At 45.7% G+C, this 27,418-nt stretch overlaps 1 protein-coding gene across 2 annotated transcripts in view; it reads right to left on the reverse strand.

The window, feature by feature from the left end:
- LOC144755218 (complement factor H-like) overlaps positions 1–27,418 on the reverse strand; it is a 1,175,739-nt gene that overhangs the window by 126,119 nt on the left and 1,022,202 nt on the right. The window contains exon 24 of one of the 2 annotated variants that reach the window (XM_078643916.1): positions 18,214–18,410. The exons of the other annotated variant lie outside the window; for it this stretch is intronic. Within the exon in view, the coding sequence (XP_078500042.1) occupies positions 18,214–18,410 (197 nt within the window). The remainder of the gene's footprint in view (positions 1–18,213; positions 18,411–27,418) is intronic. 2 annotated transcript variants of the gene reach the window in all.

The following is a 27,418-nucleotide window of genomic DNA, read 5'->3' on the forward strand; positions in this document are numbered from 1 at the left end:
AGCGTGAGTAAAATTTCAGGACTTTGACAGAGCATGGTAACGGTTTGAGGAGATTTCAGAGGAATACATGGGGCGTGGCAACCCACGTGGTTCCGAGTAGAAAACCTCAGAGTGGAAGAGAAGTGTGGCAGCTTGGGAAACCTTGAGGGGCCGATTGTGCAAGGAAATCTTGGGGCAGAATCAGTACAGTTGTGAAGGAGCTCGATGTGAGAGGAACAAGTAACTCTTTGCAAAAGTGAATGAAGATTTTCAAGGGTTCCAAACCCAATTACGACGTGAGCAAAGCAGTTTTAGGGATTACGGGAAGTCAAGTGCACCGTTAATCTAAGGGACTCATCCAAGGAACTTGGGGTTTGTAGCGTGTTAGTGTGAGAAGTACCCTACACCCTGTATCCCAGCACGAGGTAGTGGGCATCTCAGGCACGTCACCTTACATTTCACGAGCCTCTTTCACTACGCACTCAGTCACAACAGCTCAGTAATTACCATCTATCATCACCCTTCTGTCTTTAGTGGCCCTTTTACCTGACATCTCATTTCAGTAGTTCCAGTCAGAGTTTTGGCGTGACATTCATATTGTTCTAACGCAAGTGCTTTATATCCATAAGGGCCCTAGGGCGAGACGTAGCAAATAGATTAGCAGAGCTGTGGTGCTGTATTAGTGGAGGGGTAGCATCTTCCGGTATTGCAGCACACCATGGAGTGGGGCCGAATGTACAATCTCCCTCCGCCTGAGCCGTTCATGGAGGAGGTTAATAAAAACATTGCGGAGTGGAGGGAGTGGAAAGTGTATTTTGAAAACTATTTGTCAGTCCTGGAGGATGAGGTAGCATCTCTGTCACCGGAAGCAAAAGCGGAAATTCTACTCCACAGTTTAGGTAAGGGTGGAAGGAAAATGTATCACAATATGGAGAAGGTTTTCATGACAGGTACTGACAGAAACATATATGAGAATATTCTGAACGTGTGGGATGAATATTATATACAAGCCACAAGTGGAAAGGCACTTAGGGATGAAAGGTTCAAAGAAAGAATGGATGGCAAAGAGGATGTCAGAGCCAGCAAGATATCTCAGAGATGCACGGTTAAAATAGAGGAAGTTGAGACAGAAATGATTACTGACTCTGGTTCGAGAAATAGCATGGTAAGCAAAAGAGATTGGGACAGAAAATTTGCAAAAAAACATGGTAATGAACTAAAAGAGGCCAACTCCGTCCTGAAAACACATGCAGGGGAGGATATACAGATTATTGGTTACAAAGTCATGGATGTAGTTTATAAAGAAAACAATACTAGGAGTACTATATACATAACGAGTGGTGTTATCAACATGCTAGGGTGGAGAGATCAACAGAAGTTGAGGATATCATGGGAGAAAGAAATAAAAAGACACAGGAATGAGCTGACATGGTATCAAAGCAAACAAGATACTAGAGGTGAAACGGTTAATGATTGCAGGCAACCACCTGAGAGAAATGCAGCATTTGAAAGAGCTGCAAAGGAAAAAGAGTGGGGAAGAGAAGCTATTAGGGATGAACACTACCAAAAGAAAAACACATATCAAAGCCAGGTGGAGGAAAGAGAAATACGTAAGAAACCAGAGAGAATGGACAGTAGGATACAAAAAGTGAAGACGGATGGAAAATTGGGAAGGGTGGTGATGAATGTAAATACCACAACCAAAGAACGAGGATGGCAGATGAATGAAATCAACCAGTCCGTTGGCAATGAGTTGCGGCACAGGATGATGCCGGATGGGTCCCGACCCAAGTGGTCAGAGGAGCATATGGACAATTGCGATCTAGAAAAAGTGAGAGGTGCAAGTTACATCGAGCCTAAAGGAGGGAACAAAAATGTATACATACAAGGGATCGAGTATGGAATGATGGAGAGGGAGAATAATATAAAGCCGAGAGAACTAAAAGGATCCCCACTAAAAGGTATGGAAGGGAAGAGGGGTCCAGTCTATGACCTTTGGAAGAAGCCGAAGTGCAATGGCTCAGTAGACACGTGTGATTTCTTGTATGGCAAACCTAAGAAGGATCAGGTTGTCACTCTTAAGCCTGATGAGACTCATGCAAATGATCGGGGGCTGTCTAAAACAAAATGCGACAAAGATTGCAATACTGGTCATGGCCAAGGTAATGGGAGCAGAAGAAGGCCCAGTTCCGGCATGGATAAGGACATGGAAACGGAAGCTTGTTTCATCAGTGGTAGCCTTAGGGGTGTGTCCTGGCCCAAGCTGCTGCCTAGAGAAAAGGACGGTACAGCCATTCTAAATCTTCCGGTAAGGGATGGTAATTCCAGCAGAAGGAGTTTGGAATCCCAGGGAGGAATAGATGGTGTAGCAAGCTTGGACATGGGAGAGCTAAGTGTGAAAAGGTGGTGATTCTTCGTGTTCACTAATATGGGGATGCCCTTAGTGTTACGTAGTGCATACATTGATTAGCTTTACCCATACCCTAATGTTGCACTCCCTGTTGGCTCCAGACGGTTCGAGTTGTTTAACGTCTGACAAAGTAACCTTATAGCTGTCCCCTTCCTTTTCTGAATGTTAAATGCACCAGTCTGTTACAGTTTATTGACATTGGAAATGTATCCTGATAACTTTACTTATTTCTTTCTGAATTTTAAAAGAGTCTTATCTATTCTCTGTGGATGTATGTGAGAATAGGGCCTCTCACCCTACCTACATAGAACATGCTTTGGGACTACATACGCATTTTCCCCCTTGCTCCGCCTGCTGGGGCTATTCTCAAATCTGTTCAGAGATACTGACCACAGTTCGTGTGCTTATAGGACTGTTCTTATGCTTAAAATATATAGGGGTCTCTTGCATCTGACCCCAGTTATGCTGTGCTGTATACCTTACCTCCATCTTTCCTTTCTCCCCTTTCTTTTCCCCATACCCACCTTAAGCCGCCCTGCATCCTTTGGGTGGAACCCTTTCTCTCTCTCCTCCCTACTTTTCCCTAAGGAGGGAGGTGTGTTGTAACTTTCCTTTCTTCCCAACTCCCTCTTCCCCCCCTCTCTCTCTCTGCTGTATTGGTATGACCCGCGCTCCACCCTGGAGTGCGAGATAGAATGTTGGTGATTGATGAAACCGCCAAGCCGGGAGCACCTGTATTATCTTACTACAATAAACTTACTTTGGAACCCACGTCGAGTAGTGTATTATTACTACACACGCCTTTCACAGGTACCAAGATATTGAGCTAAAATGAAACACATCGACTGGGTAAGTGTTCACATGCTCCCGATGGGGTTTGGGTTGAGAGGGGAATAATACAGACTCGGCAAGACTAAATATAGCGGGGGAAAACATATATACTAATTGTTGCGTATTAGGTCTTAATACAGATGCCTCAAAGCTTATGTTTTATATTTTATTCGAGAGGTAAACTAGCTAATGGAAATCTCTCTGCACCTGTCTCAGTGGAGATAGAGGTAACCACTGAACAGAACCAACCTCAGATGGGCTTTTACGTGTTGATGAGAGATTAATAATATAATCTTTCATAATAGCACAGTCAAGCAATTCATAATAATAAACAAAGGCTCAAAGTCTTGTGCAATAATATGGGTTTAGCTCGAAGCATTCATTGTGGGCTTGGTAAGCGGCTTCTCGTGTGGACTTAGCAGGGAAAGACTGAAAAATGTAATCATTTTATATCTATCATAAGCGAATTTATTTCAACAAAATACCAGACAATTAGTAGACAATGAATAAATCACTAATTTACTGTATTAACAGACGTGCCTGATTAGGGGCGAAGTTAACAAATAAGAGATAGAGGGAATGCTTGAATTAATGTCAGCCACTTGTAATTACCCGCAGACACATCCAAGTCCATCATTTATATTTGCCTAGTATGTCACTTCATATTTGACCCAACCAAATGAAAATGAGCCTTGGCCCGGCTCCAATAGGAACAGCCACACCCAAACCGTCAAGCTAGGTCCTCTCTGAACCAAAACAAAGGCTATCGAGTCTGGATTTGGCAAATGTTGGACTCTTCAGTATTGTGCAGCTGGTTCCAGTAGCACAGTAAGCATGGAGTGGTTTTGCCCAGTACTGTATTCACTGTGCCACAGACTCAAGCTATACCTCACTCATGACACCAAAGTAGTTTGAAACCAGTCTTGGGATGCTTGTGTTCCCAACTGGAGGGGACCTGGTCCGACAGTTTGACTGAACTGCCCCTATTTTGCAGGACAACGATTGAGTTGCATGAGGTGGATCTTTGCCTAGAATGGCACTGTGGGTGGAAAATAATGACCTGGAATGAGAGGTTGCCAATGGCTGAGAATAATTTAAGCATTTCATCCATTACTTCATTGTTTTTGTAGAAGGGGCCACGTTTAAGCATTGTATTTGGCTTATATAACTCAAGCAGCACAGAAGCGAAAGATTCCTAATTTTGAGGATAGTGAAAGATCAGTGAGTAACCTACCAGCTTAAAGAACAAGATACTCCGCGAAATATTGGAGCCAATAGAAATGTCAAAAGACAGCCATGGTGTCAGACAGAGATTAGTGAGCTTTTCTACTGCTTCCTCTCCCAAATATAAAAGGAAACACCAGAGGTCTCACAAAATATATTAAGAGCTTTTCGGACAGAAATGTCCTCTGCATGGTAATGAACTGTACCCTGCCCTGAATGTCGAACTGTACTGATGTCTTGATCCCTAATGATGATTTTTGTTGTAATTGGCAATCATTGATCATGCATGCGCACCATGGCCTGTGTCATGTATTGTTGTCATGAGCGGCACCCCAAACACTACACTCACAGTGAAGTAAGGCTACTGCCGATAAAAAAACTGTAGGGGAGGGTCTGAGGAAATATATTTACCGACCTGACATCTCACTCCCTCTTAATATAGCCTCAAAATACAAAACAGAGATGCCACGGTCCACTTAGTGTGTTGCTGTTCTAGTCACTAAGGATCAACAAAGACAATACAAATAGATAATGAGTTACGTCTGGCTGAGAAATTCCCATCAGCCCACCCATGTGGCGGAATCGCATCATGGGGAATGGTTGAACAATCCAGATAACCGCCCAAACCAGCAGTTGATAGTGCGGATATGGATGTCAAGAGGAAACTCTAGCCAGAGTTACTCAAAAAGGGTGGTGCTAATGAGGTGCAGTGCTAAAGTGGAAGTGATGCTTAAAATTGGCTACTTGGACAAGAAATATTTTATTTGGAAAAGTATATGTATATATGCGAGGCACTTGGGCAGGCCACTTTACCGAGGCTGCACGCTGTAAGGATTAAACATGACACATTAAACTGGATGAAATTAAAACTTTAACAAAGGAAACTGGTGTGCACGTGGCAACCCACTTTTTGAACAAAATTAAAATCACACCAGGTAGTCTGAATCTATAGCTACACTATGGCGCTGTGCAGGATGGTCCACATGTTTCAGCCTCAATGGAAATTCTGTCTGGCTTTCTTCAGGACCCTAGTGATGTTAAGCTACTGCAACAATCTGTGAAGTGATAATAGTGTGTGAAGGAAACATATAAGTGATAAATAATAAATCTTATAATACTTACATCGACCAGGAACTTAGAGCCCCAATGAACTCTGGAAGAAGAAGATTGACTTTTCCTGTTTGAAAAGAAGAACACAAAGAAACACACACATTTATATGTACACATCTGTGTGGACACAAAGAAACCTGTACAGCCAACACACATGCTTGAGTATGATATACCCAGCTTTGTAGTGGGCATAATAGCCCAAGATATAGGGAGGGAATACCTCTCAATAGTACTCACCCAGCTTTTTGTGGGAGACAACCTCACCTCACCCGGCAACCGCACGGGAATGTGAGGCCCCGCTCTAGTATATAACAAAAAAATGATAAAGAGCATAGTTTAGAAAAGATTTTCTCATATGCCCCACTTCAATCAATTATACCTAAACCCTGACGATCTGTAATGGACCCTGTCTTGTGCGACCATGGCTTAGCTTACCCCAGGGTCAGACACATAATGTAATGCATACTCAACTGCTCAAACAGGTAAAGATAGTAGTATCATGGTCTTTGAAAAGAGCAGGCTATTATGTTACTACTCATCTGTTCCCCACATAATTAAAAATGTAACAAATGTGAGGAACAAAAGCAAAACATGACCCAGGGAAAGTGGCCACGTGATTAAAATTCGGCACTCTTCAAATTTAAACCCAGGATTTATCACCCAAAGAAAAAGAATAATGAGGGAGGGAGAGCCTTACCTGTCCATCGGTACCTCTCTCTGGCATCCGAGAGGAAGTGGAGGTACCGACAAGACAGGCCTTCCGGTTTAAATAGTGGGACTGATTGGTTAATTCGCCACTTAGTGGCGTCAATTAGACACGCTAAATAGGTTTTAGACAGACCCTTTGCGCGTGTGTATAACACGGCATTGCGTTCACTAGCTCGGAGCGCATGCGCAAAGAACACCACTCTATCTGCGCATGCTCCTAGATCGCAACGCTGATCTACAGAGCATGCACGGATGTTCACCGCTCGAGACACAGACGCGAATAACACCACTCTGGGTGCGCATGCTCCTCGATCGGAGCGCTGATCAGCAGAGCATGTGCTGATGTTCGCCACTCAGGATACAGACGCACAGTTTCTTGTTTATGAAAAGTTGGATTGGCAACAGGAAAAACGTCTCGCGCTAGGCGTGGTGTACCCCATCCTAGAGCACAGCGCTCCAAGGAAATACAAAATTATATAATAATCTGGAAACACGAGTTGGCATATCTGCAAGGCTTTTGTGGGCACATCAATATTTGTTAATACAGAGAGTATTTACTGTGCTTGCCTATTAAAGAAACACTACTCTCCTCATTGGATAGTACATGAGAGTAATGGCCATAACGCACTACAACCTCACTGATTTAGTAAGAGGAAATCAGTATAAATACTTGTGTTTAGGGTGCTAGGGTATCTATATGCTGTGTTTGTTAGGCCAAACTCAACAGACAATGTTGCACAATGGTCACAGATATGAGCTTTACAGGAACCGTTTTGAATATCTCAGAAATGCCTATAGTCGGCCTATTCCTGTCTAGATACCTAATTGCCAAATTAGTCCTGGTAGTGTAGGTGTATGACTACAATGAAACCCAAGCAATGGCGTCGTTCAGTCCCCTACTATCGCTCTGGAGCCTAAATATCCACTTCTGCTCCTTGATAAAGAGATACCTTGACTTGTCACTGATGTGTGATGGTATATATGGATATTCCAAAATTACCCACTTCAGGTCCTCTGCTCGGTGTCTCATTGATAGAAAGTGGTTGGTTAGACAGGTGGACTGTTTGTGACATTGGATGGTACTCTCATGTTCGCTGATACGAACCTTTATTTTGCGAGTAGTGTGTCCAATGTACCTTAATAGACAAGGGCATTTGATCATATATATAACACCTTCCGTGTTATAATTGGTGTGTCTCTTCAGCAACCATGGTTTGCCTGTGCCTATGTCCACTTTATCAGCTTTGTAAGTCTGAGGGCAGGCACTACAGGAACCACAGGGAAAATGTCCTCGTACTGGAGGAAGATTCCAGAGTGTATTGGATGATTCTGCTTCTTGTGCCCTGGGTCTAGTGTGAACCAGACTGTCGCGTAAGCTCTGAGCTCTTTTGAAAGAAAACAGAGGTGGCAGAATGTTAGATTGAACCACATTTAAGATGTTCCAATGCCTGCGTACAGTCTTCTGGATTTTATTAGACAAGACACTGAATGTGCTTACATAAGTCAATCTATCTAGGGGTGCCTTTTCAGGTTTCTTCTCCAAGAGGGCCTCACGGTTGTTGTTTGAGGCCCGTTTCCAGGCCCTTTTGACTAGATGTTGTGGATACCGTCGTTCTTGAAGTTGTTTGGCAAGTACCCTGGCATGTTTATCAAATAATGGTTTTGATGAACAATTTCTATGAACACGTAGAAATTGTCCCACTGGTAGGTTCTCGCGTAGAGCCCGGGGGTGATCGCTGTTGAAGATCCATATATACCATCACACATCAGTGACAAGTCAAGGTATCGCTTTATCAAGGAGCAGAAGTGGATATTTAGGCTCCAGAGCGAAAGTAGGGGACTGAACGACGCCATTCCTTGGGTTTCATTGTATTCATACACCTACACTACCAGGACTAATTTGGCAATTAGGTATCTAGACAGGAATAGGCCGACTATAGGCATTTCTGAGATATTCAAAACGGTTCCTGTAAAGCTCATATCTGTGACCATTGTGCAACATTGTCTGTTGAGTTTGGCCTAACAAACACAGCATATAGATACCCTAGCACCCTAAACACAAGTATTTATAATGATTTCCTCTTACTAAATCAGTGAGGTTGTAGTGCCTTATGGCCATTACTCTCATGTACTATCCAATGAGGAGAGTAGTGTTTCTTTAATAGGCAAGCACAGTAAATACTCTCTGTATTAACAAAAGCCTTGCAGATATGCCAACTCGTGTTTCCAGATTATTATATAATTTTGTATTTCCTTGGAGCGCTGTGCTCTAGGATGGGGTACACCACGCCTAGCGCGAGACGTTTTTCCTGTTGCCAAGCCAACTTTTCATAAACAAGAAACTGTGCGTCTGTATCCTGAGTGGCGAACATTCGCACATGCTCTGCTGATCAGCGCTCCGATCGAGGAGCATGCGCACCCAGAGTGGTGTTCTTCGCGTCTGTGTCTTGAGCGGTGAACATCCGCGCATGCTCTGTAGATCAGCGTTGCGATCTAGGAGCATGTGCAGATAGAGAGGTGTTCTTTGCGCGCCGAGCTAGTGAACGCAATGCCGTGTTATACACACGCGCAAAGGGTCTGTCTAAAACCTATTTAGCGTGTCTAATTGACGCCACTAAGTGGCGAATTAACCGATCAGTCCCACTATTTAAACCGGAAGGCCTGTCTTGTCGGTTCCTCCACTTCCTCTCGGATGCCAGAGTGAGGTACCGACGGACAGGTAAGGCTCTCCCTCCCTCATTATTCTTTTTCTTTGGGTGATAAATCCTGGGTTTAAATTTGAAGAGTGCCGAATTTTAATCACGTGGCCACTTTCCCTGGGTCATGTTTTGCTTTTGCTCCTCACATTTGTTATATTTTTAATTATGTGGGGAACAGATGAGTAGTAACATAATAGCTTGCTCTTTTCAAAGACCATGATACTACTATCTTTACCTGTTTGAGCAGTTGAGTATGCATTACAATATGTGTCTGACCCTGGGGTAAGCTAAGCCATGGTCGGACAAGACAGGGTCCATTACAGATCGTCAGGGTTTAGGTATAATTGATTGAACTGGGGCATATGAGAAAATCTTTTCTAAACTATGCTCTTTATCATTTTTTTTATATACTAGAGCGGGGCCTCACATTCCCGAGCGGTTGCCGGGTGAGTTGAGGTTGTCTCCCACAAAAAGTTGGGTGAGTACTATTGAGAGGTATTCCCTCCCTATATCTTGGGCTATTATGCCCACTACAAAGCTGGGTATATCATACTCAAGCATGTGTTTTGGCTGTACAGGTTTCTTTGTGTCCACACAGATGTGTTCATATAAATGTGTGTGTTTCTTTGTGTTCTTCTTTTCAAACAGGAAAAGACAATCTTCTTCTTCCAGAGTTCAATGGGGCTCCAAGTTCCTGGTCGATATAAGTATTATAAGATTTATTATTTATCACTTATATGTTTCCTTCACACACTATTATCACTTCCCAGATTGTTGCAGTAGCTTAACATCACTAGGGTCCTGAAGAAAGCCGGACAGAATTTCCATTGAGGCTGAAACATGTCGACCATTCTGCACAGCGCCATAGTGTAGCTATAGATTCCGACTACCTGGCGTGATTTTAATTTTGACACTTGGATAATTCCGAATAAAATATTTCTTGTCCAAGTAGCCAATTTTAAGCATCACTTCCACTTTAGCACTGCACCTCATTAGCACCACCCTTTTTGAGTAACTCTGGCTAGAGTTTCCTCTTGACATCCATATCCGCACTATCAACTGCTAGTTTGGGCGGTTATCTGGATTGTTCAACCATTCCCACATGATGAGATTCCGCCACATGGGTGGGCTGATAGGAATTTCTCAGCCAGACGTAATTCATTATCTATTTGTATTGTCTTTGTTGGTCCTTAGCGACTAGTACAGCAACACACTAAGTGGACCGTGGCATCTCTGTTTTGTATTGTAAGGCTACTGCCTTCACCAGGAGATAAGTAGGACAGGTGCAGTGGTGGCAGTACACGCTAGAGTCAGTAGCAGTGAACAGGTCCTTATTTAACCTTTGTCACTGGAGTGAGGCCTACAGGTTCACTCACCTTTTTATGTTCTGCTGCTGTGTGCTTAACTTACCCGTGGGTACATCAGAATGGTGAGAAGTGCTGCGCAGCGCAGAAGTTGTATATCTGTTCCGGGTGTATGTGTGCCTGGGGAGAGTGCCATTTAGGGACAATGAAGTGCTGACTCATGTGTGCATGATGTATGCAAGTTCTGCAACTGCATGTGCCTAAGAGTGGTAAAGTACCTGAAGGATGTAGTGCTGTGCAGTGTGTGCATGAGAAGTGCATGTGCTGGGTGTATGTGTACTTGTGAGTGAAACAATACATGAAGAGTAGAGTGCATGCTGGGGAAGTGCATTGCTGGCTGTATGTATATCTGTGAGTGGTACAATATATGAAGAGTGAGTGCATGCATGATAGGTGCATGTGCTGGGTATATGTCTGGCTATGAGTGGTACAGTATATAAATAATACAGTACTGGCTGTGTGTGCATGTTGAATTTAAGTGCTGTTTTTTTTTTAGCCTTTGAATAGTACAGTACATGGAGAAAACAGTACCGTGCAGTGCGTGTATGCTGTATGCATGCACTGCACTGGGTGTATGTGTGCATATGGATGGTACAATAAATGGAGGGCCCCGGGTTCCATTTTGGGAGTCACAGGTCTGCATGGTGAAACATGGAGTGGAGATAGGGAGGACCCCAGGCAGATGTGTGAATTGCTGCATTCCTGTAAGCTGGGTGGGACTCACACTGGGGAAGGGAGAACAAGGCCTCCCTTATGTACTTCAAAGGGTGTTCTTCAAATCAGAGAGAGGTTACAAGGAAGGGGCCTGGCTACATCTCAGGAAAGAGATCAGACTGACAAAAGATTCAAAAAGAATAGAACTATGAGCCCTAGGCTAACCTTTTGATGCACATATCACTGTGACTGACATCCACGTGTGAACTCTAGTCATGCCCTTGACATCTGATGTGGGACTATCACTTTCAGAGACATCACTGCTGTGAAAGACTGTATTTTAAGAGGAAGAGGGAGAAGAGGAGCATGCACTTCAAAAGAAGCAGAGCACCAACGTGAAGACTCAGACCCAAAATCACATTTGAAGTCTGGAAATGGACTGTAAGAAGGAAAGTTTGAGACCTGAAAAAGTGTCATCTGCCAAACAGCCAGGTGGGCTGAGTGAGGAGGGGAAGCTCTGCAAAACATCTGTCTATGACTAGGACTGGGGTCCAATGGCCTGCTAGTCGTCCTGCTTGGTGTGGGGACATCACCCAAGGAGTCCAAAACCACCAGTAAAGATGGCACATTTATTCAGGGCATTCCCTCCTGGTAAACGGGGTTGCCGCACTGCTATTGCACCAGACTTTGGCACTTACTCCACAGCAGTCTTTACCATGGAAGACACTCCTGGCATACAAGGTCACCACACCTGCTACTGCAAAAGACGTTGGCCCTTACTACACAGCAGTCTTTCATCACAGCAACCCCTCATGCATACCAGGTCACCCCACCTCTACTGCACAAGGCGTTGGCCCTTGTGGCACGGTAGTCTTTACCTTGGCTATCCTCATAGCAGCCCCCACCTGGCATATGGGGAAGGGTCAATGACCTGATCAGAGCATTATCCATTTCCTCACACCTCTCACAGGGAGTCCATTTGAGAGGACTCCCCACTGGACCTCGCTTTCTCCTCACAGGGCACACTTGCCTTGACAAGCAGGCACTGGGCAGTGCACCCATGTTGAATGCAAATGATGTATGTATGTGTGCCTCTGAATGGTACAGTACATGGAGGATACAGTATTGTACATGGTGCGTATGCTGTATACATGCACTGGCTGTATGTGTGCCAGTGGATGATACCATACATGGATGGCCCTGAGTTCCATTTTGGGAAACTGAGGCCTTTGTGGTGAAACATGGAGTGGAAGTAGAGAGATCTCCTCAGACAGATTTTGGGGATTACTGCATTCCTGTATGTTGGATGGGATATACCCTGGGAAAGTGACTACCAGGCCTCCCCTGTGCACTTTAAATGGTGCTCTTTGATTCAGTGGAAGGGCACAAGAAAGGAGCCTGTGCACATCTCAGGAAGGAGATGTAGCTGAAAAGAGAAACATAAAGAGTAGAAATGGGAGCCCTGGGCTACCCTTTTGATGCACATATCACTGTGGTTGACATCCAAGTGTGAACTCCACTCCCTCCTATGGATGTGTTGAGGGTCTATCAGCATCAAAAACATCCCTGCTGCAAAAGGCTGCTCCTCAAAAAGAAAAGGGTGCAGAGGAGCATGCACCTCAAAGACTCAGACCCAAAGTCACATTTGGTGTCTGGAAATGGATCATAGGAAGAGCAGTTTCGGGCCACAAAACTGTTATCTCCCAAGCCGCCACAAAGGATTTGTGAGGAGTGAATGCTCAGCAAGACCGGGACTGGGGGCCAATGCCTGCTTGTCTCCATGTTGGGTGAGGAGAAGTCACCCAGGGAATCCAAGATTATATGCCCTGGAGCCTCCATGCCCTATGAGGAAGAGAAGAGCGTTAGAGGGAACAAGGTCCAGCGGGAAGCCCTTTTGAGTGGACTCCCTGTGTGAGATTTGAAGAAACAGTTGCCGCACCGATCAGTATAGGATGGAGTCGGTGACCCCCATATGCCAGGAGAGGCCCACCTTTAAAATAGCTTTGGTAAAGGCTACCATGCGGTAAGGGCCAAAGCCTTGTGTGACAGCACTGCGCAACCCTGTGTACCAGGAGGGGCTGCCGTGAATAACTGGGCTGTGTTGACAGGGCCTAAGACCATGAACAGTGAGCAATGGTGACCTGGCGGTCATCGGAAGCAATAAGGACTGCAACTGGTACGACCCTGTTGGACAGTGAGGATGCCATGGGAGCATCATCACACAAGTGTGGGACCAAGAACAGGATAGTCATAACCAATCCCCTTATCAGGAGTATCTGAACACTTACCCTGCAGGATAAGTTCCAGGAAAATTCTGATCACTACAGAAGCTCGACAATGAGGGAGTCTGCACCTGCTGAGTGCAGGTGCTGTGTTCATATGTGGCCGACTGACCTGAATTCGACAGGCGGTGCTCCAGGACTCCAGGACGTCTGAATGCTTTCCTCCTTCCAGTGCAGATAAAACTTCTTTCAGGCCTGACAGCCCGGGGGATCTGTATGCGACATTGAGCGTATGTGTGCTGGAACACTATTGATTTTAATTCAAAGTAGTAGTGGACTTGTGAGTCACAATTGCTAACCTCATGGTAAGACTGTGTAATTGTGTGTGCATATGTCGTTTTCTTCCTTTGTGTGCTAGGTGGTAGAAATAAAATACTTCCCTTTTGTTCTAAAAGTGAGTATTTGGCAGACACGGCTGGTATATGAAGGTGATGGAGATGGTTGCGGGGTGATGGGAGGGAAGGAAATAAAAAAAATGCCTACTTACCTGTCTGCCACTGCCACTCACCACCGCTGCCAGCTCCTCTCGGTCCTCTTCCCCGCTTCCAGGACAGAAAGCAGGATGCACCCGGCTCCCATCTTTCAGATAGCCAATCACGAAGCTGCAGTGCAGAATTGTGATTCATCTGGTCGCTGTGGATCGGACATGTTCTCCATGCAAGCTGTAATGCAGCCTACATAGAGAACATGGAAAGTGCACATGAATGTTTCACCAGCCATAGACGTCCGGCCAAACATTCATGTAAAGTTTAGGGACTGCAAACCACGCCTCTCCTCCCCTGCTCTTTCAGCAGAGCAGTCGTGCCAACAACGATGCCACAACAAGGAAAAAATAGAATGTTATTAACTTGGAGTTATCATTTCATTTTTTCCTTAGTGTCACTGCTTAAAAGCAGTGGGCAACGCTCTTCCACCTTAGCGGAGGAGCCGCCACTGGTATTTGGCTAGACACTTATTTAGTCCTGCTTGTCATGGCTCTGGGTCCAGGAACCTACCTGGGAGTCCGGAAACACACGAGTGACTGTGCTGTTTGGTTGAACCTGTTTTAGTCACGGGTGATGCGGTGCTCTGTAGCGTATCATGGATTGAAGTCAGCATTCCAGATTTCTCCAGCCGTAACTACTTGATGGAGCCTCAGCTCGGGTTGAACTTCTGGGTAAGAGAGCATTTAAACCCCTAGCGTTCAACCTGGCGCTGCCTCATATTGAGTCCATGTTCACGAGTCCAGACGAGACCAGTGCTTAATTTCAGAGCATTACGCTCTGATCCCTTGGATTGTGGTGTTACAATGCGGCTTGGCTGGATCGCCTGTTTTACTTTTGTGAGTACTATCCAGAAGTGCTGGATGGAGACTAATTATCAATGTGTATTGGAGCGCTATGAGCCACGGTGTTCACACGTGCGCAGGAGCACTTACCTTTGGCAGTTAAAACAAATGCCAGTAGCAGAAGCAGTACTTAGTGTGGTGGTGAACCACATGGACGCCGTTTGAGCTGGTGGTAATGCACACACTAAAGTGCTTGCATATTCATTAATTTTGGATTAAGTACTTCTGGCATCTTTTCCACTGCATCTTATTTCTCTGTTCCTGGTTTTTTCATGCATGGACCACCTTGTTCATATATATAGTTTCAGCGCTGATTATGCCACATCCCTAACCTTGTTTCTGCACGTAGGAGGGTTTACCATGACATCCTCATTTTAGTGAAGCATTAACTGAATATTCCTTGAGGACAACCTGGCGTTTGACATAGTCCACATTCCAAGGTGATTACACATGTTACTCTGTACCTCCTTTTCTTTCCTGTGTGAATGTGTGTCTGTACGTGAACTAAGGAAATAGGCTTTCTGATGCTATATTTTGTCGCCATAGGTCTGTGTCTTAGATGGGTTCCTGGTGTCTTCATATATAATTGTTCATACCCAGTTATATATCCATTACCCAGGGTTGAGAAGGGGTGCACTTTCTTGCCTCAACCAGAATAGGTTCTAATCTCAGTCCTTCTTGTTTTAAGGTCTGAATACAGAAGAATACGTACTACACCATCTAGGATTCCATCTCCCGGTCCCAACCTTCACCCTGGTCTTCGTGGTTGTTATTAACAGAGGGAGGTAAGGGTGGGGGTTGTTCATATTGTCTCTGCAGACAAGCTCAAGAATAAGGTAAGGCCTGTGGAGCTCTGACACTGCTGCACTCCTTTTGAGCTCTGAGCCCCTGTTTACTTATCTGTATCCACTACTCCCTTCCCACCCTTAGAAGGCTTCGACCTCTCGACCAAGCTTACTACTGAGATTCAAGTGCAGAAGGGGTTAGTTGGCTCAGTTGCACAGAATCCATAGTAGGCCACGCCCTGGGTCATCGGGAGTAAAAGGCCTAAACCCACAGACTTGGGCCAGTAGCCCCTGAATGTCCAGTGGTCCTCTGAAAGGGGTTATACCAATAGCTAGGTAGATACATGCTGTATACGACAGTTAACTGCAGCACAGTCTAAATTGGTAATAGTTGATATTAGATTAGAGAGGGCAAAATCTTCTAAAGAAGACTAGACTCCTGGCAAGGCGTACTGTATGCATTGCATCCTGGCTGAACGTTACACAATTCTTGCACAAGAAATACATCATTTTTTTATGAAGCAAATTAGGTCTGCATGAATTTTGTATAATGTCCTTTACTGAAATTTCAAGAAATTCCCCAAAGAATTGTGCATTATTATGCAAAATTCCAAGCTGGCTCTTTTGCATAGTTTTTTAGCATGAAAAATGTTATCCTGTCCGGTTTATGGCCAGGGAGGGCCCAAAATAATTGTGCTATATCACGAATTACATGCACAGCAGCCACATGTGTTCAGCTCGTTCACGTTTTTCCCAGGTTCTTGTGTTAAGAATCTAACCAAATTACAGGATGTGGCATCATGGCCTGATCTCGGGAGTTTCATGTAACGGTTGCAAAATAACATGTTGGAAATCATGCAAAATTACTCCAGTTAAAATACAGTTCGGCCAGGGCCCAAAAAGAAGACACACATTTCAGAACATAGGACAGGCACCAAGAAATAGGGAGGGAAGCCACAACATCTATCTTTTAGTTGAAAGATAAAGATGTGACAGACTTCCTTTCTTATCTGTTGCTATCATTGTTTAATTCTGATTTTAAAATGTTATCATGTATATAAGAGACTAGTAGTCTGGCTAAAGGAACATGGCTTTGTAGCAGGGAAAGACAAAAATAGGTGCCAACAATTGTCCCATTGAGTGTCATTTTTGTTATGGTGGGAGGTGATTTATAGGATGAACATTGGACCAGTTTTTGTAATCTGAAGTGAAGCAGTCTACTCAGATATAAGGCGTACCATTTTCAATGGGAGATTAATATTGAATATACAAATCCAGTCACCTACACATCAGGGATGGCCATTGTCTCCTATATTACATCTTATCTGTATGGATCAATTAAGCAGTGCTTAAATTGTAAACAAATAAGTGCCAGGGCCCTCGTTAGGAGGCAACTGCTGCTTGTACCAATCACTGCCAGCACTGCCAAAGCCATTATCAACACAGCTACTAACCCTCACACTTCTACAAGTGTGACAATTCAGACTATTCCAGGCCCTCAACGCAATAAGAATTACTTGGGCAGCTGGAAGTAGTCATTTAAAATATATATTGAATTAATAAACAACAGGTGCTACTCTCATCTCTAAATTTTGCAAACAGTGCCACCATGTGGCAGACTGTCAAAAATGTCGGTGTTGACATTTAAGTGCCATGCCGAGCCCCGGAAACCACCGGCTCAAATTAGGACCTGCATTAAAGAGGAAAATAGCTCAGGCGATAACCCCATTTAGATGCTTAGTTTGTCATGTCAACACTACTTCTTATGCAAACGATGCTGTCATTTATACTTCCTTTTTAATTATAACAAGGGAACCCAATGTGTACCTTTGGACCATGAACAGACAACCTATTATAGAGAACAAGGATCCTAAGGCTAATTTAGGATATAGAGACAATGATAATATAGACTTGAATCAGTACTATACCTTTTGTCCCTGTACCCAGCCGGGTCAGGGAATATTTATTCAATATAATCAAAAACAATTAGATGACCACGTTAGGGGTCAATTTCAGCATTAGATAGGGTACAAGCCTGTACCTATCCAGGAGTGAATTAACATACAGTTTAGAGAAGGTAGAAGTAAAAAGAACACATAATATCAGGCAAGAAAAAGTAGGAGCCACATGTCCCTTGCAAATAGTTAACTCATAAGCAAGTTTAGACACACAGTCAATGCAATCACGGTAAACACAATGGATATGTTGCAGAGCTGTTTAAAATGTCGACGACGTTTCGATCCCTTGGCTCCTAATGAACCGGGATCATCATCAGAACTTTATATTTAAATGCCTGTTTTGATTTGAAGCGCCTGAACGACAACGTTAGTCGGTTTGTAATTGATCTCTATGGCGCGAAATGAAGGCGAGTGTGGAAACCTCTTGCTAAGGCCTCCGCACCACAAGGGGTATCAAGGGCGTCTTGCGGGCATCCTAGCTGTAGGCGACTTCTTTCGGAGTCGGTGTTGTAAGGCTTAGGAGTACGATGCTCCCGTTAGTTCCGCCACACCAGCTTCGTGGTATATGACTTGCTTCCCAATCGGGCAAGATGTGAACCGTCGGTAGACTCGATAGTCAAAGTACCCGACAGCACGGGAATCCGTGTACGGCTATAGATAGCCGTACACGATGTCATTTTTACTCCAACATGGAAGAAGCCAATCAGACAATGGAAGCATTCTGTTCATACGACGTTAGCATTGTTATAAAACTCCACTCATTAAATGATCTCTTATTAATACCATGTCATTCCTTTGTTTTCTGTTACACCAAGTTGAGCTTAACAGATTTTGGAACCTCAATGGTTATTTGTGGGTTATTTTTTTACAACCTGTACTTACCTCGATACAGGTGGGGTATGCAATGATCCCACCTTCACATACTTGAGACATGTCACTTGAGCCTGTGTGTTTTCTGTATCCTTCTTTACAAGTAAATTCAATAGTTTGATCGTCAGTTGCATACAGTAGGTTTGTAAAGGCTGGACGTAGCTGTATGTTGTTTTGTTCAATTTCTTCCTGTTTAAATAGGCATGATCCTGAAAAATTGAGGAACCATAGATTTAATCTTTGATAAAATATCACAGAATAGTCATATACAAACGCATGATACATTTCAAGTTTTTAATTTTTTGGGGCTGCTTGCTTCTCATTAAAGTTGAAGCTCCAGAAGTGGTAGTTGGAAATATGGCCTTTGATAAAAAATTAAATGTAGCATTTGAGTGCAAAGTTCAACATTGCTGAATTTAACAACTTCTGCAAAGCCTTTTGGTCCTTCTAGTGAAACCTATTGTCTGTGCGAATGTGTGTTTTTTGTTACCCACCGATGGACTACGTATACATACATGCACACGTGGCAGCCATCTTTCAGTGACTTTTGTATGCGATAAAAGAATCAATGTAAGGATGGCAGATGTGAACACAAACACGTTAGCGGCTGCAATCTTTGAATTAATTTTCTTATGCTTCAAGGGTATCCTTTGGAAGGTTCCATTAGCGGCAGCCATGTCTGAATGGACCTTGTTAAAGTATAAGAATTTCCTCTAGCGATGTCTGTCATTCATGTCTGCCAATGCTTGGGCTAGCAAATACCATAGCAATTCAGCATTTACCTCCAAGTAGTTGATCCAGTTTATATTTTTTTGTTTGGGAAATACAAGCAGGTGTGGTATTCGGTATATTGTTCACTGTTTAATGTATTCAATTTTACTTGACTATTATTTGGCAATTAAAGGCATGAAGATAGGGCACCCCCACTTTAAGTGACTTTTTGTTTAGAGTATTGTAGTGAGTGAGCCGGGACATGATTGACATCTGTTGGCTTATGAGCACTCAATGAGATCATCTGGAGTTTCGTAAATCAGGTCCAACAGACAGGGACCAGCCCAAAATATTTTTACATTTTTGAGCCTGGAGAATGAGATGCTGGATTGGAAGTTGCCAGACTATGATATTCGGAATTTGTGCAGATTGATATCAGTTTCTTGTCGAGGACATAGTTGCAGAGGGGCCACACCCTTGGCTGGTTGGGGGTGGTCGTGGGGCCTACCAAGAGTATACAAACACAAACACCAATAATAACATAGCATGAGTGGCATGGTATGTGCACTGACCACGAACAGTGCGTACACCTTTATTTATTACTGCAGGCCCAAGCCTGGCCCACAGGTTGCATCTCGCAGTATATTAATGCAGTGGTCAGATGGTTCACTACATCCCTCCTAACCTTCAATCACAAATAATAAAATACCACAAACAGAGACAAAGTACATTTGCGTTCTGAGGAAAAAAGCATTCCACGTCCCGTGAACTGCTTAACACACTAGCCCCCAGATTCTTGAAAGCCACAATCTGCGAATTCTAAATTGCGAAAATTACCGAATCGCAATTTAGAATTCTCAGAATGGGATTCATGAAGAAATGCGATCAAAAAAAGCGAATCCCAATCGGCCGCAATTACCAATTGCGATTTTGCCAAAATCGCATAAAAATCGCAGAATCGCCCTTTTTCCGTGTTGAAATTGCGATCTCGCAATTACCGAATTCGCAAATTCCGATCTCGCTAATTGCGAGATCGCAAAAACGGGAAGTCGCATTTCAAGCACAATGATGACATCACAACCAGGAAGTAGGCAGTTCCCTCCCTCATACTGCTCACTGAGCCTGAAAGTGGAAACAGCACTGGCCAGAGCTCCACTACAGACCACCTGCAGCAGCAAACCAGGAGACAAACAATCCCAGAAAATGTTACAGGAAGCAGCAGGGAGCAGTGCCCCTGGAAGAAAAAGGAAAATTTAATTTTCCGAGCAGGAACTTGAATATTTAATTGAGGGAGTCACAAAGAACCATGATCGGCTTTTCGGTAAGGATTCATGGAGGGTGCCTGAGGCGGATAAGAGGCGCATTTGGCTGCGCATTCGCGCTAAGGTCAATGCAGTGGGAGTGACCCAGCACTCCATTGACAAACTTAAAAAGAGGTGGTATGACCTCAGAGGGCGTGCAAAAGAACAAATTGCAGAGAGGTTGGGGGAGCGAGTTGCAACCGGAGGAGGAGAGCCCACTGTACCACCCAAAACCCCACTGGAGGACCTTGTGGAGGACACCCTGAATCCCCAAGCATGCGTGGGGGTCACCCGGCTGGACTCCTCCCGACCCACCCAACAATCCCAAGCTAAGTGCCATGCGACTGCGACCCTGTCCCCTGACAATGGCCATGACTCCAGAGCTACTCATTAGAAAACCCCAGTAATGCAGGCCATGCACACCAGAAATGCCCAATTGCATTGTGGGACTTGTAGTGTGACCGCAATAGCCCCATACAGCCAGACCTGTCAAGTGAGAGTCATTCCTAAAGCCACTCAGGGAATGCTAGCCTGCATGCATGTAGCAACCTCCCATGTGCAAGAAACATGTCATTAATCACGGTCCCATTTACATCACAGGTGGCACAGAACAACCCAGCACCGACAGTGAGGCCCTACACATTGACGACAACCCAGAGGACACCGAGGGAGAGGGCCATCTTTCACACCAACCAGGACCATCACAGGCAGCACCAGCAGCAGTAGTACCACCACCTGCCCCTGTGGACAGTGCCACCCCTGCAGCCACAGGCGCGCCACAACCACCCCGTGTAACACCCATGGCAGTGGCACAGGCCACAACAGTTGCAGCCCGGAAGCAGACAAGGCGCACAGCCACTGTGCAATCACAGTCCAGCGGACTGGTGAGGGAGCAGCGCGACCAACAACACGTGCTGGCAGGCGGTTAAATGTCCGGGATCCTGGCCTGTCCATTGAACGTCGGATGCTCCGAGTCCATCAGAAGCAAGCACGTCACTTGGCAGCCATCCACCTACAGCTGCACAAGACTGCACATAATGTGGGACAGCTCACTTACAGCATGCAAATCATGACTGCTGCTGTCCGTGAAAACAGCCAGGTCCTGTTGACCCAGCAGGATGTCAACTGCCGCCGCCACTGCCAGCTGCTGACCCGCCTATCAGCTTACACACTCTCCAATCATGTTATTGGGAATGCTACCTCCCAACTATCGCGTCGCTCCCTAGCGATGCAAATCCAAATGGTGTAATGTTGCCAGGACGTCGCTAGGGCACTGGAGCAAGTCACTACAGCAGTGCAGGGTCTGCAGGCGACTGGCCATGGGCAAGCAAGTGGGGGGATGATGCCAGTGAGGGCAATTCCAACCACAGCAGCCTGTCGGTGCCACTGGTGACGGTACCCCGCCGCAGCACCAGGCCCACTGCAGCCTCACAAGCTAATTCTGATGCGGAGGAAGTCGAAAGGCAACTGGGAGCGTCGACCCGGAGGCGCCACTGACTCTTTGTAATGTACCTGCAGGGCCATGCTGATGATACAAGCATGCCCTATTCACAAACATGGGGATGTATGAGTTAATACAGCTCTCAAGCAATATAAAGAAAATATAAGTACTTTATTGTGAAAACAACAATAAGATTTGATATGCACAAGTTAATCTGACTCATGTCATTCTTACATTTGTCATGCATGAGTGAAGTGTTGGGTGAGGGGAGTGGGTGCACTAGAAACAGTTTATCGTAATTTGGTTGCGGCGCCTGTGTCCTTCAGCAGGATTCTCCCCGCGTGCATGAGGCACATGTGCAGGTGGGCGGTTGTCCCCTTCCGACTCACTGCCAGAGATCTCTACAGGTATCCTCCGCTTGGTAGCAATGTTGTGGAGTATTGCACACACGGCCACGATGCGGCAGCAGACCTCAGGCTGGTAATAGAGGGCCCCACCAGTCTTGTGTAGTATGCGGAATCGGCTCTTCAAAACCATAAATGTCCGCTCAATGCAATTTCTTGTGCGGATGTGTGCAGCATTGTAACGCCGTTGCTGTGGTGTGGCAGGGTTGAAGTATGGGGTGAGGAGGTACTCGCGGAGACCGTAGGCGCTGTCACCTGAATGAAAGGGGCAGAGGGTGAGTGCCTGTTATGCGCAACTACATGGTCGCGATGTACTGTTTGTTGGCATGTGTACTTACCTAGAAGGTGTCTCCCCTGGCAAGTCGTGTGTGCATGCCTCTGTGCCGGAATATGAAGGAGTCATGTATACTCCCCGGGTATTGTGCCACTATGTCCGTGATGATTGTCTTAGCGTTCCACACCATCTGGATATTCAGTGAGTGGTAGGACTTGCGGTTCCGGTACATATATTCTGTTTGTGCAGGTGGGCAGATGTGGATGTGGGTACAGTCAATGCATCCAATGACATCGGGGAATTGCGCAATGTTGTAAAAAGCAAGCTTGGTTTGATTCAAGTCCTGTTGGGTGGTCGGGAATGTGATGTAATGGTGCAGCCGGGTCAGAATGGCCTCCAGGAAACTCCTTAGGCAGCGGGACATGGTGCTCTGGGAGATCCCCCCTGCTTCGGCAACTATCCCCTGGAAGCTTCCAGAGGCCAGGAGGTGCAGGCTGCACAAGACCTCGACATGGGTTGGTACGACATTGGTCCTCCTTGTTGGGTGCTGCATCAGGGGGTCAAGGTCCAGGATGAGCTTTGTATTCATTGCCCCATTCAGCCGGTACTTTGAGTAGATTTGCTCCTCAGTTTGGCCCAGAAGTGTGATCCGCTGGCAGAAAATTCGCTCCTGGATCCTGCGTCTGTTCCTTGCTGCAGCCTGGAGCCTTCGCCGCCTAACCACCATGTAGAGTCCTGCATTGTGAATGTCCTCATGCTCCTACTGTGTCTCCTTAAGTGTGTTTGGTCAGGGCCGCACCTGTGGCTAGTTTGGGTGATTATTTTTTTTTTAATTGACTTCATGGTTACCACCTGGTTTGGGTTCTCCTTAATTTGCGCCTCGCAAATAGAGATTTTGTGCTTTTTCCGCAATTAGCGATTTTTGATGAATTCGGTTTGCGATTTATTAGCGAATTCGCAAATAAAATCGCAATATCAATGGATTCTCGCAAATTCCGATTCGCTAAGGAGGTTCCTCCTAGATTCTGCGATTTCATTTGCGAATTCGCTAAATCGATTTTGCGAATTGGCATATTGGTCATTTTTCTTTTCATGAATTGCAGATCATTGAATTGCGATCGCAATAGCTAATTCGCAGCTATTGCGATTGCAATTTTGGTTGATGAATCTGACTGATAGTTCCTCAGTCTTTGGATAGGGTGGGAATTGGCTCCTACATGCTAAGGATACCCTTGTAACGTAGGCATGTACCAGTTGGATCTTCCTGCCATCATTGAGTTCGAGTATGGGAGGTGAAGCAGTGTGATCCCACAGTGGTTTCCTGTTTAAAAGGCTCACTTGAGCCGGTTGAGCTGACGAGCTTGTGGAGAGACAGCTGCGCGCCTTGAGAGGTACTGTGACCTGAGAATACTTTGGCAGCCTGCTCAGCAACCCCAAATATTTGATGCCTAATCTCTTCTGATGACGGATAATGATCAAGAAACACGTGTATGGAGATGGCCAGTACAACTTTGTAATTACTCGAGACAATCCTGAAAGCACACACGCTTGGTGAACTGCATTGACCACAATGCTCAGGGGCAACCCGCTGGGGGGTGAAGCAGTGTGATCCCACATTGATTTCCTTTATTGAGTCCTAGTATGTTCTATGTAGTTAGATTAACCATGGACATCTTATTTGGGATTGTCATGAGGAGAAATGGGCATTTTTAGGTGACTTGCACTGTGTTTTGTGGATGCACTGAGCTAGTGCCGAATACATAAAAGTGTCATGTATTTCAGTGTCTGTGCATGCATTTTGGCCAACAACTTTTTAATTTCACTGGATTCCCTCCCTCCCCCTGAACCCCATCAATGACTAAACACACCCTGTCCCACCCTCCACCCACACCAACCCTCCAATTAGGTTGTGAATCCCTTCCTCTTTACATTTATAATTGGGAGTTATCCCTAAGGGCAGTGGAGACTCTGAGCTGACTACTTAGCAATAAGGCTGGGTGGCCAAGTGTTGCAAACTGCCAGGGTCTCCCAGGCAACAACGGATACTTAAAAAAAAAAACATACACATGCAAGTAGGCAAGGCTAAATGGAAACCAGTGCAATTTCCCCTGGAGTTGCATCATACGTCAAGATAAGCGTATCGTGTTTGGAGACAAGCCTACCTCCATTAAGAACCAGGATGCATTCAACTTAGTAAGACATGGGAAGTAACTGGTAATTAGTCATTGTCACTTAATTGTGCCTCTACTGAGGAGTGAGGCGAGTTTGCCACAGGCAGGGCTGGTTGGGTCTTTTGTTTGACAAACTTGAGTGCTTGTTTTGCATCAGTGAAATAATGTACCTTGCCATCTCGTGTGACCTTCAGTTTCACCGGTATAATGGTGTGTATTGCTCACCGCCTGTTGCAGCAGTCATTTAGCTGTCAGGAAGTCCCGGCGGGCAGCCTGCACCCCTCTGCTGAAATCAGGATAGAAGGATATGTTGCTGCCCAGGTGGTGTATTTGGCCCTTTTCTCAAGCTAGCATGTGGATCGTATCAGCGTCTTTGTAGTTTAACAGACGAGCAGTGATGGGTCGAGGAGCAGGCTCCAGGGGGAGGCCTGGGGCAGAGTGACCTGTGGTCCCTTTCAATGATGAACAACGGTGGCAGTTCTGCCTGAAGAGATCTTTTAGTAAGGTTTCAAAATGGTTCTCCATTTTAGAGATCACAGTGGTCTCCAGTACCCCCACAATGCAGATGTTATTACGCCTCGAATGGGCTGCGAGGTCTTCATTTTTTGCCTTTATAAGCTCCAGTACTTTATCAATTCGCAGGAGATATTCAATTGCAACTGCTTGGTTGTCATCGGCATATGATACGTGGGTGTCCAGCTGATCGAGCCTGGTGTCGTGGGTGTCTACGCGCTTCTTCACGTAGTCTAGGTGCGAGGTGAGCAGGTCCAGCTCTGAGTCTATTGCTTTCAAACTTGATTTGACATCCATATGTATTTTCCTTAGATTGATCTCCTTCACATCGGAATCCTGCGTGTGAGTGGGGCCAGACCCACTGTCCACTGTGTGAGCAGCTTATCGAGTAGTGCATCGCTTTTCAAATGCGAGCTTTGTCTGTTGTCCTTCGTGTTTTCCCATTGTATCATCTTGGAAAGGTGGTGTTATGTCACCAGGTAGTGTGCCTTTCTCCAGGCGCTGCTGGGGCTCCTTATGAGGCAGGATGTCTGGTCCCATGCACAACACAGCAGCAGGCAGAGCATCCTTCAAGGCTCCTCTGTCTCGAATGATTTCCACGCAGCACCAAGGACACAGGAGGTCAGTATTACATTAACCGATTCCTCCACATGGGTGGGAGCAGGCACCCATGCCTGGTCTCGAATCCAACTCCCACTTTAGCAAAGGACATGAACGCACACCCCAGTCCACACAGTCAGGAGAATAGATGGTGCGTGATTCCTCGGAGTGCCTCATGGCCGGTGCTTGCCGGTATGAGAGCAGTCCACCAAATTAGAGTAAGGTGCGCCTAGTGGGACTGAAGAGGTTCCAACGTGTAGGTGTGGCGCCGGTGCTAGCCGGGATGAGAGCACATAGGCAAGTCCACCAAATTAGAGCAGAGTGCACCCAGCCCGACTGAAGAGGCTCCAAATGCTAGGTGTGCTGTCAATAAGGTATCAGCAGCACATCAGGTTTTACCATGAGCCAACATCATCAGCCAGCCACACCTTCGACGTAGTATCTGTAGGCAGTGGACCAGCACAGCATCAGGAAGAAGAGGCAGGCCGCGCGTGATTGCTGTGTGAAATAGGTCAAGCGGGAGGGGGGCAAGCCGCAGGTGGACCGGCAGCTCGAATGTGGGCCAGCAGGGATCTCTTCACAGCATTGGCAGCTAAGTGTGACAACTGCGCTGTACCGCCCGTATCGCCCCCCCCCCCCCCCCCAGCAGCAGCTCCCTGCTACTTACCTGGGCAGTAAGTGTCAATCCATAGCTTGGGATCATCAGGGTGTAATGCTGTGTTCTGCTGTGGTGATCAGAACCACCTGCTTCCGCTTAAGATTTGCGGGGCTGCCCAGCCCATACAGCAGATACATACCTGGCGCAAGTCATACTCTAGTTAGGCAGCAGCTGCTTCTCAATGTCACGCTACATTGTAGTCGGGTAACAAGTTCCATCCGTCCCCGTCGTGCCACAGGTGGGGGCCCACTGGTTTCTCTGCAATGTCCACCTGTGTTGATGCTGCGGGGGACTCCTGCGTGCGGTGTGGATGCAGGATTATTGATTCAGGCGGCAGAGCTCGCTAACAGAGTGGCCATCTTGCTGCTTGGTGGGACCACACCCTCAGGGAATCTGTTATATCTAAGGTTTTTACCTTACATCTTCCCTGTTTCTCTGCCTCTGCTGTTCAGCCAGTGTGAGTGGAATGTTAGTGTGAATGTGATGTCATTGGAATGTTTGGTATGCTGTGAGTGGACTGTCAGTTGGATCCTGGGCTGAGCAGCAGAGAGGATGCTCCTGGTGGGGTTACGATTACATATATACTGGAAAACCTATCTAACCATCTAAGAAGAATAAACTTATCATCTGTAACCTATATAAGTCTTCTGGAATTCCTTACCAGGATGTAACATAAATTTGGCGACGAGGTGGAATCAAAATACGCGTGAGGACCTTCTTCAAGCTTCTTAAAGGTACTTTTATTCAAGATTTTACTCAAAACGAACCTACTTAAGGATTTTACGCCCTCCCGCCCCACCAGTGTCCATATTTCACCGGACAGCCCATCGACAAGGCGTAGATTTCCTGTTACCTGCTTCTTCCTGCCTAAGTCCTGCTGCCTGCTTCAAACAGGACATTTGTTTCCTGCTACCTGCTTCTATTTACTACTCCCTACTAAAGTTGAACTGTCTGCTACCTGCCTGTTGTGGAAGTCCCTCCTGCTTCTTGGGACATCCGTTTCCAACCTGCTACTTACAACTTTACTCTTTCTGAGGCCTGGTGCGTTGCCTTTCCACTGCCTGTGTTTCCTGATGCCCACTGCAGTCTGCCTTTGTTGCTGTCCTCCCTGCTGTTTACTGTTGTGGGTACTTCCGCATCTTTA

This window comes from Lissotriton helveticus, chromosome 1_1, assembly GCF_964261635.1.
Source record: "Lissotriton helveticus chromosome 1_1, aLisHel1.1, whole genome shotgun sequence".
Taxonomy (NCBI): Eukaryota; Metazoa; Chordata; class Amphibia; order Caudata; family Salamandridae; genus Lissotriton; species Lissotriton helveticus.